This window comes from Pygoscelis adeliae, unplaced genomic scaffold (assembly GCF_000699105.1).
Source record: "Pygoscelis adeliae isolate BGI_AS28 unplaced genomic scaffold, ASM69910v1 Scaffold318, whole genome shotgun sequence".
NCBI lineage: Eukaryota > Metazoa > Chordata > Aves > Sphenisciformes > Spheniscidae > Pygoscelis > Pygoscelis adeliae.
Window position 1 is genome coordinate 2,418,871 of NW_008825430.1, and position 11,877 is coordinate 2,430,747.

An 11,877-nucleotide genomic window follows, 5' to 3' on the forward strand; every position below is an offset into this window, starting at 1 on the left:
GTGATGCTCTGCTCTGAAGTTTTTTATTGCATCCTCTCCCAAATTGGCCGGACCAAACACCATATCATATGACCTTAGAAATAAAGTGCACATAAACATGGTGTTCGCTGGCAAAAATTTTATATACTTTTCTTTAAATCCTTCTTTAAGCTTACCTTTTTTCTCCAGCTTTTATCACAGAGGGATCTGTCAAATTTTCACCCACACCTTCAGACAGCACATGAAGAAAAAGTTAAATCTGATACATTACATAAATGCATTAACATTGAAAAGCGTTGGCATCCTTAGCTATGACTTCTCAGCTTCCCCAAGAATAAAAGCAGGAGGAAAAACAAATGGAAAACCCTAACCCAAATGATATGTGATACTCTTTGCCCTTACAAAAATTGCTCCTAAACAAGCACTTTGTACTTCTCAGATTTCTTCCACCTATTTTTACATCTGCCTGCAATTCCTAACTTTAGTTTTCACCCGCGTGAAAGAAGTTTCCTATATAGCTCTCACAGCCAGAGTATCTGACACACAATTCAGGATAAATACAGCTTACCATATTGGCACACAAATGTACCAAAAAATAGAATTTTTTATTGTGCATTTCATTAGGAAAAGATGTATATATTTATATTCCCTGCGTTGCTGTAAGATTTAATGCCATTTTAAATAGACAACCATAGATCCAGATTAACTAGACCAAGACGCACTAAATAATGCTTGTTATTTATTACAGGCATACGAATTCTTAATAAAACGCTATCACAAGAGAAAAACCCTCATACACCTATCTTGGCCCCAGTCCCAATTTCAAAATAAGGACATTACCTTGCAGATCTAGTACCAACAATTCTCCTCTTGTATACTCATATGTCCAATGGCTGAAAGCTAGCATAACCTCCTCTAGCATGTTAGTTGGAATTATTTCATCACCATTATTGTTGTTATATTTTCTAAATTCTCCAGTCATGCACTCTTCAACTGCAAACCACTGGCCAGCAGAGTGGCAGTATAACAGGAAAACTTCCAGGAACCTAGTAAAAAGCATACTTAATGAATATATTTCCAAAATAAATGGCAAATATATCAGCACTACTAGATTTCGATTTGATTTACTAATAATCTAAATAATTTGAAGCTATTATACAAAGTCGTTTATATTATCACACTCGGCTAGAATCGGTGCAAAAAGTATCAATAAAAAATACTGCCAAGGATAATTCTGCTTGACACATTCATAGTAACGTTCCGAGACGTATATGCACATATCAGTACCTTGATATATTTTAACAGCCCTGTAGGCATTCTTCTATGTGAAAAGCACGCAACATAATGGCAGTTTCAATACACTCACCTTGGAGAGTACGGAATGGATTTGGGCTTCATTTGATTGAAAGCAAAGGTGAGCTTCTGTGCTGCCCTCTGCTGTTGAATTTCCTGCAAGTCAAAGCCCGTATTTCATTAGCTGCATTATATGACAGGGAATATTAAAGAGCCAAAAAGGCAGCAGGAACAGCAAGTGTCTATTCCCCCGAGACAGTGTAACTAATTACCTGCTTTTTAAATTATGTCTACGTTTCAAGAGTTTGAGCTCTTTGATTACGTAAACCGTACCGGAGCAGAATTTTTTACCCTTCAGCTCATAGAGAACTGCAGACTAATTTTTTTTTTTTTTTCTTTTTTTAATAAGTATATACTAGGGTTTGGGTTTTGGTTTTTTTTGGGGAGTGGGGGGGTGGAATCCTGTTAACATATAATGCCTGTCTATGTTTAATAATTGACAAGGATAAAACTTACTCTCAAGCACAAGTGTAACACAGTGTCCTCCTTATAAATGCTTGACCAAGTATTCACAACTTCAGGAAGAAAAGACTTGATGATATAAAGATGTCCTGATTTCAGGATATCGTATTCTGACCACGTGCATACTACTTTAAGAGCTCGACGTAAACCTCCTCCCATCTCCTCTTTACTTAAAAATTCAATTTTAGCACAGAGTCCTAGTTGCGACCAGGAAGACATGCTGTTGTTCAAGATGCTGGGAGAACTTTCTTCAAGGCGATACACAGTGACTGGTTCACCTACATTACAACACAAAAAGCAATTACTGCATTTAATTTTCCAAGTTTAAAATTAAAAGCACTGAAAGCCTACAGTTTCTCAGATTTCAACATGCTGCAATATTAAGTTGTTACTAACATCCTGAATTAACAAAAACATTTAAACCACCCAGTGGGAAGACCCCTCTCCAACTTCTTTCATACAGCAGCAAAGTAGTACAGCGGTTTTGTCCTCCTAATTGGGACTATTAATGACCCTGTTCAAACAGCATTAAGAACACTCAATAAATGTTTGCTTACGCTTTATACAAGTCAAGACAACTTAAAGGAATCCTTCCAGAATAGTTTGTTATAAAAACCATTAGCGCAATACTATCCATCGCTGTATCACCATTTCTGAGGACAACTACAATTAAATCTGGATTTCATAATCAAGTGAGCTGCCCTAGAAAAGGTATCACACTCATTTACATTTTTTGAGTGCTACAAGACAGACACTAGACTTCTTTTAGTTCACTAAAACTTTGGCTTGATCATTCGATATTAGAAGGAATCTGTACAGAGTTTACTTTTGTTTTCTTCCCCGAAAGACCATAGTGAACCAGCAACAAGAAGTATAATTCTCACCTCTGGGAGGCACAGGAGTGAATGGAATGCTCTGTGATAATCTCATCAAGTTATTTCTTTCTACAGCTAGAGGAAAATTACAGGATTCGTTAAAGTTTAAGGATCTAATAAGTGTCATTAAAAATATGAGCATTAGTTCATAAGAGGGACTGACCTGAGTAATAGTAATTGATATCCATGATAGGCTTGAAAGGAGAAGCAATGCCTGAAAGATTAAAAAGAAAGAAAAAAAAGGAGATACTGCCTGCTACCTGTATTGTGTATTAAAATTACCACATGCAAAGAACACTTGCCAAGTAACTAGAGTTTGAAAAAGATTTGCTGTGCAGAAAATTAAGTATCATGCTTAGCTCTTCAGTACCTCAGGGGGGAAAAAAGAATTAAAAAAAAAAGAGTAGTGCTCAATGGTAAGCTATTTATAAAACAAACAAATAAAAAACCGCACTATTGTGTATCCATTAAGTTCCAAGGTATCAGTAGTTAAATACATTCTCATACAAGACCCAAAGAGTTGCTTATATGAAAAGCTCCCAGCTTGTTGATAGCAGAAACAAACTTACCATTCAACGCATCTTCTTCAGATGGCCTGTGAAATGCCACAAAACCAACAGTCATTGCTTCTTAAAAACTTATTTTGTATTCACTGATTTTGACACATCATCCTAGGTCACCTTGTTAGCCTCACAGCACAGCTTTTATCCTATTTTTTCAAGGGCAGTACAGGTTTCTTAATTACAAAACAGTAATGGAAGGCTGTTAAGTAATCTCATGTTTTTAGAGCTATACTTTAAATACCACCAAGTCACGCACAACATTATGTAAAGTTTGCATCACAAGAGCTCATTCCCACAGAGGTGCTTTAATTAAAACTTGTTCACAACAGCTTACCCTTCTGTTATCAGATTAATAAGGTAATGGCTTTAACAGTTAACTCGGGGGATAATTGTTAACAAGAGCAATGTCTGCACAATTTCAGAGAAGGTTTACAGTTTGAAAGGTTGGGTAAAGACCTTTACCAGGAAGCTAGCTCCTTAATAAGTGTCAACACAGTCATTTTCATTTAAGGGCATGTTTTGCCCTCTGACATGTGACCCCATTAATCTAAATAGAACCTGTCAAAGCATTCCAGTGAACACATTCAGTTATTTATTAGAAAAAACCTTAAACCTTGTTTTTTCATTAAACACGACTGAATACCGCTATAGCCAAAGACAACAATGAAAAAGAAAAGCAAATCAAAATATAAAGTAATAAAATTGCTCCATTAGTAGAAAGCTTACTTACATTTGACTGCTGTTTGAAGGTCTACCTTGTAACCAATCCTTTAAAACAAAGGAGAGAAAAAACAAAGAAGGTTTCAGTTTTGTAAGGAAAACATAGTATATTTAATTGGAGGTGGGGTGGTAATGTGTTTTAAAGATCTTGCAGTACAGCCTGTTTCTCGGAAATACTTCACCAGGCTGTACTGAACTGCAGTTGAACGGAAAGACTCAAATACAACTGAGGAATAGTAACTACAGTTAAAAGAATAGATAAGGCTATACATTCACTACTGTTTTATGGATTATATAAACAATGCTTTTCTTAAACAAAAAGTTGTGGTTTTTTCCATAAACAGGAAGCAGCATGTTTTCATAGTGAGAATATGCGCGATATACAGTAGAGAACATGCACAACTTCTTCCCTCAGTCAAAATAGTTTCCCTTCGGTTGCCTCCTTGAACAAATGAGTCCACAAACCAGTATTATTCTTTGTACAGTCTGTTTCATCTCCTCTATTTGTTCACAGTTTCTAGTTCTGCTTAACAACAACAAAAAAGGAAGATGCAAACCGTCAGTAAGGCTGCTTTAGAGTCCACTTGCTGAGTGTCTTCACTCGATGCTCTTCGACTCTTGCTGTATACTACGAATGAAAGAGATTCATAACAGGACAAAGAACGGCACGCGTCATTGTTACTTACCCATTTTCTAATAGAGTGAGCAACTAGACAGCTTAAAGTGGCTCTCATAAAAAAAGCCTGATCCACAACTATCTGACCTTTACAAGTTTCTCGCACAGAGCTGACTAGAACACTTAGCTTTTTATGACTAGCTATTTGTGGCAAATAGAAGGTAACAGAATTAAACTGGCGTGACTAGAGGGACCACAATGAGACACAGGAGCAGATTCAAGTAGCGCCAATCATGAAAATATTTCAAGATGCTTTAGCTTTTTGTGTTTCCTTTGTATCTTCTTAGAATATGCATTATCAATACAATTTAGAGATAAAATTAGGTCACCTGAAAAGACGACACACTTACATTGTTCTGAATGGACTGCCAGAGGGTCAGTAAACCCACCGCAAGAACTAGATTGTCTTAGGCCACAGTCAGTTTGAAGACCCTACAAAAAAAAACATACACATATCCTTAGTCATCATTATCGTTGTTTTCAACTAGTACTATTTTGGCACACAATCTGCCCAGTTTTCTTTTCTAGGACTACCTAGAATTCTTTTTTTTTTTTTTTCTTTTTTAAAACTTCTGGATGTATGTCAAATACCTTGCTGCACAAAAACGTACAAGTTGAGTGCATAATTCAGTTCAAATTCTCTTCACAGTAACTGCCAGCTCTAACATTTTCAGGTGCACATTAAGACTACTGACCCATACTGAAAGAATTCTTTTAAAGAGAAATTTACAGTAAGATAGAACTACAGAAATGTACATTACACTGGATCTCTACAAGCACCAAGTTCAGCTATTCTGTCACATGCCTTTGTTAACTATCAATTCTCACTTAAGAACTTGGCTCTGGCAGAAACTAAAGTTCAGTTTGAACCCACTGAAAATAGGAACAAAAACTAGAGAAGTCTTGCCACATAAAACACTACAGTTTGTGAATGGAATTTCCTCATGGACTTATTCCTTAACAATAATGACATACTTTCTGAGTATCTACTGAGGTGGTCAGCTTGTGACAACAAAATATTTCCTTTGCAAAAAAAGGAAACAGGCAGTTTCATCACAAACTAGAACTATATGTAGACTGGCATAGGGCTGGAACATTCCTCACAACCAGCCTATTAATTCCAATGGTTACCTGAATAAAATGTAAAAGTTAAAGATTTCGAAGAATAAAAAACTAGAACTGGGAATGCTATGCCCTGCTTTGATTCCAAGATTTATAACAGTTAGGGAATTGTTACCACTTTTTCACCCTTCTCTCTTAAGGAATACATCCACACACACCTAAACACATACACACATGCCTGTGTGTATGTACGTGTGTCCAAAATGTGTGTGTACCTATACACATGTGTGTGTATACACACACACACACACGAAAGACTATTTCTTTACATCCCTAAAGAAAAATACTTCACTGGAATGCAACACACAATGCATGTGCTGAAAGTGTCTTCTGAAGACCCATTTTTAGGTCTATATGCATTTCAGTGTTCAGCATACATCTTCAGCATCTTACAATCAATGACTGTAGGGCCTACATGAAAGGTAAGAATCAAACCAGTCCCACCAGTTAAGATGGGACAACTCTATTACTGTTTAAGAACAGCGGTACTGTCTGGAAATGCTACTGGAGTTTGCATCCCAACAGTACCAAACACTGGAACTATTTAGACCTACGCCAAGGAGACATCCAGCTGTATTTGTACAGCTGTACTGTACAACTTTTTTTTTTTTTGTCTTTTTTTTAAATCATGACCAGGGTTTACTTCCAGATAATGATAATAGAGTTCCTGGTCTTTGCTGTAAAGAATACATTACATTAGGTATCTGGTGAAAATGATGCCTCTTATAAATGGAAACCTTTTTTACTTACTTGAAGTCTGGTTGTCTCTATGCCCTCCAATATAGCTTTTTTGAAGTCTTCCTGTTGCTCCTATTAAAAAAAGAAACCAAAGCAAACTGTAAACATTATGACCAAAAAAGCCATGCCAAAAATACACAACACACACACACGCAAAGATTTTTGGTCACACATTATACTTATCACAAGGTCCAGAAGGAGCAACTCAGCAGAACACTGACATTGCAAATGGTCATAATGCAACTCTCAAGTCAGATTCTCCCCTGAATGAGGGGTAACTGCAAATGGTAACTTGTATTTACTAACTTATCTTAACAGCTACAGTTAGAAAACTAGCTTTTTTAATATTTACTATAGCACTTGGAGGACAGGTTTGTTACAATTAATCACTTTCCGTTTAGTTATTTTTATTATTCTTTAAGAAAATGGAAATTATACATCATTTTAGTTTGACAAGTTTATTAGAAAGGCCTTTTCTTCTTGGAAGCATAATGAACAATTTTTGTCACTTTTTAAAATCATATACACTATCATCTTGCTTTATAAAATATCATGTAAATCACCGAAACCTTCCTAAATGCTGATCTTGAAATTTATGCGTGTCAAAAGTTTCATTAAACACTAATTACGGGATACATAATTTTATCTTAATTCACAGTTGTAGTCATCTCCGCTTTCATAACTTCAGATCTGCTTTAATATTTCATTAGTATCATATCATGAAGCAACAGTACTTGATGTGTAGTTAAGGTTGCATGAGATCTCACTAGATTTTTTTTTTTTTTTTTTTAAATCACGAAACAGATACACATTTCTTCCAGGCTGCATTTTGCAAGTTCTTTCATTATATTTGCTCTTAGACTTTTTCAAAACATATTGTGAAGTTACAGTAAAAAAAAAAAATTATCCCCATTAACGTGCTTGATAAAGTCTTCCGTGCTTACCTCAATATCAGCACTTCTTTCTTTAATTTTGCTTGCTGCCTCTTTAAACCGCTGCAACTCCATGCTGTCTCTGTGACCTTTGACACAGTGAATTGAAAAACAACATTCAGAATCAAAGGCAACCTCCAACGTTCCGACCATGCCGATAGTTTGCATCACCACAGCAAAGGGCTACAAACCATCTGAGTTCTGTGTGCCTGTTTGCACCACAGAAGACTTTTCAAACACACTAAAGTAAAAATCAGTGTAACAAAATATTAATATGAAACTATTGCTTTTCCTGCATTAAGGCGTGGATTACCACAATTCAAAAAGTAAAACTAACGTTTTAAGATTTTACTCAAGCGTATGCTCCTCACGTGAAAGGAACAGGGCAGTCTGAATTACAGTATTTTTATGTACGTATGACAAATGAAGGAAAAGCAGACAGTTTTCTTGAGGTAGCTTTTACAACATACCCTTCATCCTCCCAGCTGCAAGAAATACTTCTCAGAATTTTACCGAGCACGTGGCTTTATAACAAATGAAAATCTACTTGGCTTCACAATGGAAAGCTGCATTGTATCACAAGTTTTATAAAATGTGGACAGTAAGAATGAAGAGTATGTTCTAAATGCTAGAGATGTCAGAGGAACATACACTAAAAATTTGGCTTCAGTAAAATAAGTATAGTTAGTATTCAAAGTTATTAGTGGTGAAGTACATTTAAAGGTTAGAGTTATACAATCACTGCCTATTATTTCTGTTTAAGTCTTGCTTTCTGAATTTTAAGAAAAAGTTTTCTTTTTTTAAACCATGAGGAAATGATAAACAAATAGCTAGTGAGTGTACAAACATGTAGATACTCTTCCTACGCACACACAAATCCAAAAATGCTAGTGCATGCAGGTAACTTCTTAGAACTCCGAGTTCCACAGCAGTAGAATAAACTCTTGTCTAAAGATTTAAGTTTTTACATCCTCAACAAACCTTTGGAAAACACCAAGACATCCCTGAACAACTGGGGCAAGACACCACCTCTGCAGGCAACCTGACAATTCCAGATTGTGATCTGCTGCCATACACTAAGCGTACTTAAAGCATTATCTACTTCACAGAAATCAGTTAGTAAACCCACACCTGTGTTTTGCAATGAATCTGCCACTGTTTTACCATTCAGATATGTAGGCAACTCTAACCAAAGACGTGCACCTTTTTACTGTTAAGAAAAACTTGAGGGGAGGCATAATGCTGTATTTAATAAGAGGACTTTGGAAACTTCCAAAAACGACTGCCAAACGATACGTTAGCCTAGGCAACAGTGGAAGATCCCAGTTATAACAGTGTTTAGAAACATAGTATAGGAGGATCCCTCAGCTTGACACAGATACCACAAAGATATTTGTCCAGGATTCCATCAGCCTAAGAAGTCTTCTGTAATTACGTCAAGAAATAGACAATATTTTTAATTTATGCAATGAGAAGGTAGGAGCTTTATAATGAGTCACAAAAAGTTTGTCTACAAGGCCCATACCAAGTTGTAGAGCTGCTAATTGCACAAAACTGCTATATTCAACAACTGGCTAACTTTTTCAGAAAAATATTGTCTATGTGACAGAATTATAAAGAAGTGATAATTTAAGTAAAAAAAAAAATTCAAGCAACATAAGGAAATTAGAGATGTTAAAAGCAAAAAAAAGCAGAGCAAAATGGTAGAATAAAGTCACCTGCAACCGGAATACACCCAAAATACTATACAATTCTTGATAAGTCAAACCTTGTGGCTTAGATTTGGTCCACAGTTTATGAAGTAGTCCCATAAGGATGTTAGAACATAAATCTTGGTTTTGTAGTTCCATTGCATGGACATGCTGACTTTTGGAAAGTTCATCTTTAATATTCAATTTTCCATGTGAGCCGCCACAGTTGACTGTTGACGTCAAGTCGCCAGTTGACAAAGAGAACTTCGTTTGGGGGTTGTTCTTCGATAAGGTGACAGAGGACTGGTGGTCACATTTGTCAACTCTGCAGCTGTAGTTATCATTAGTGTCACTCTCATCATGAATAAAACCACAATTAATGTATCCTCCATTTTCAACACAAGGTTGGGTGAAAGCAAGGCAAGCAGAGCCAGAAGCAAGAGGATAAGAGCAGCTAATAATGACTTCAGGACATTCAGAATCTACTTTGTTATACTTACCCACAAATGCACCAAATTCTACATTATTATCTCCTTCTGTAGCCTTAGAGAAAACAGTCTCTTCACGCTTTGCTGAAGAATCCAGCTGACTTTTGCAACTGGGCCGAGATGGAGTGCTAACAAAAAATTTAGCTGTTTGGGATGTTACATGTGGCATGCTGTTGGATGAATTGCCTAATTTTTTACTTCTACTAATAGATTTTGAGATCTCTGCAGCCTGTATTCGTTGGCGAAGTTCTGGAGGGGAAACAGCATTTGAAAATAAGGCACTGCCTGAGGAACCTGCCTCTTGAAAGTTTATTTCTTCTCTTCGAGGAACTGGAGCTAACTCCTGACCAATTGTCTTATGTTGGACTTCTTTTTCATCACGTATAGAAATGTTACAGAGTAAAGCATTATTACTTTCAAGGCCTCCTTGTGGAAAAGAACCGAAGACGTTTCCAATGCTGTGCTTTTTCCACACAGAAGATCTTAGAGAGCCATCCTCAATGAGGTTTTGTGCCAAATGTTTTGAAATGCTCAATTCCCGTGTGATTTCATTATGAACCTTGCTGGCTTCCGAAGCTTTCTGCGCAGTCAGCGTTTTCAGAGTATCCACAGTTAGAGCAGAGAGATCCTGTAGGTGGCCGATCTGTGAATCTAAAGACTGTAATGACCGTTTTATGTAGTTGACACGATCACCAACTTCCTTTATCTGAATGCACATTTGTTCCACCCTAAGAAAAATCAAATTATGAAGTAGCTATGAAAGGTATTTTTCTCAATATGCAAAAGAAACATCTTTGCAACTCTTTCTGCCCACTTAAGGAAAAAAATTTCCAAATTTCAAGATGGTATTGGATCGTTTTGTAATACAACATTTGTACATACTTCTGACTCACAAAATTAACATACACATCAATAGAGGGCCTACAGCACTTTTTCAAATTTGTCAGTTTCTTAAAACATCATGAGAACAATTGCCTCAGCTTACTGAGTGCTGCTACAGATTGGGAAGCATCAACCACACTATTAGTTTCTGCACAGCAATGGAAAGACATCATCTAAAGTTTGCATAAATACTTATTTTCCTGAGCTGCATTTTACCCCACTTAAAGCACATTTCAAAAGTCTGCAAAAGTTCTAAGCTTCTCTATTCAGAAATTTTATTTGTAAATATTCTACCGTTCAAATGTGACTCGGATCCTCTCCTCACTTCCAGAATGAAATTTATCATCCTTTTCATTGAAATACATCTCAACACACAGCTCTTCAAAATCATGAAGTTTCTTTTGATCTTCTTCTGTCAGGAAGAGTTCTAAAGAGAGATTAAACAGTTAAGAAGATGCATATGTAGTGAAGTAGTACAGGTGCTGGAAACTAATAGCCACAACTTTACAAAGGGTGTTAAAAATAAAAAGCAAAACAAAACCAAAATCAACAAAAAGCCACAGTGCCACTTAAGACCCTTCCTCTCTCCTTGCTAGAAAAAAGTTCAAGGTCAAAGCTTTCTGCTAAAATAAAAATCAAAATAGTAATTCTGAGAGGATCTGTGCACAATATGATCACTCCTTAACGCTCCTACCCTCCAATCCCTTTTTCTTTGAGGCAGAAGCTAGATTCCTTAGCTGGATTTTATCATCTGTAGAACTTTTTCTTTTTCCTTTTTAAATTTTCAAAGGGTTTCCAATAAGAACAGAAGTTTTCCAGAAAGAAAAAAAAAATCTTCCCCCATTAACGGTAATAGGAAATCTAATCTCGGCTTTTTTGTTTGTTTTTGTCATAAGTTAGTTTGACTGGAGATTTCTAGGAGCTGTGGATTATACCCTTCATAAAAACACTGACTTTGAACAGAATTATGAGTTTTATTCAGTATTAAAAACATGGAAAATTAAGACCTACTTCGACTTTCTTGAGAATATACACTATAACCAAGAACATAGCACTTTTTTGATTTGATTAAAGCAAACTGTCAGAAGAGTTACTGCAATTTTTTGGATAATAACTGTTCATACTTGGCCCATCTGAAGTCTTGTCTGTCTTTCTTCTTTTACATATACAACAGAACAGGGAAGCCATGTGGCTAAGAATAATAAGTGGTGGAGGCAGAACAGGTTTTTCATGGTAGGCCATAATGAAATGATAGCGTTGATACTTCCACACAATGTTTGAAATTGCCTTGACTTGTAAATACACGTTGCTGAAAGGGAACAGAAAAGCATTAACAGATCAAGGTGGGGTTTGGTTTGGGGTGGTGGGAGGGTGTTGTGGGTGGGAGGGGGGCGGG

At 36.3% G+C, this 11,877-nt stretch overlaps 1 protein-coding gene across 1 annotated transcript in view; it reads right to left on the reverse strand.

Moving 5' to 3' along the window:
• Positions 1-11,877, reverse strand: part of TRPM7 (transient receptor potential cation channel, subfamily M, member 7) — a 25,506-nt gene that overhangs the window by 2,586 nt on the left and 11,043 nt on the right. Inside the window, exons 12-27 of the mRNA XM_009330929.1 lie at positions 11,606-11,790; positions 10,776-10,908; positions 9,612-10,327; positions 7,433-7,509; positions 6,501-6,560; positions 4,979-5,060; positions 4,510-4,580; positions 3,963-4,000; positions 3,239-3,264; positions 2,833-2,883; positions 2,679-2,744; positions 1,789-2,072; positions 1,346-1,428; positions 820-1,025; positions 156-207; positions 1-73 (exon numbers count right to left, since the gene is read on the reverse strand). The exon at positions 1-73 is cut by the window's left edge and continues 34 nt beyond it. Coding sequence (XP_009329204.1) covers positions 1-73; positions 156-207; positions 820-1,025; positions 1,346-1,428; positions 1,789-2,072; positions 2,679-2,744; positions 2,833-2,883; positions 3,239-3,264; positions 3,963-4,000; positions 4,510-4,580; positions 4,979-5,060; positions 6,501-6,560; positions 7,433-7,509; positions 9,612-10,327; positions 10,776-10,908; positions 11,606-11,790 — 2,203 coding nt within the window. The remainder of the gene's footprint in view (positions 74-155; positions 208-819; positions 1,026-1,345; positions 1,429-1,788; positions 2,073-2,678; positions 2,745-2,832; positions 2,884-3,238; positions 3,265-3,962; positions 4,001-4,509; positions 4,581-4,978; positions 5,061-6,500; positions 6,561-7,432; positions 7,510-9,611; positions 10,328-10,775; positions 10,909-11,605; positions 11,791-11,877) is intronic.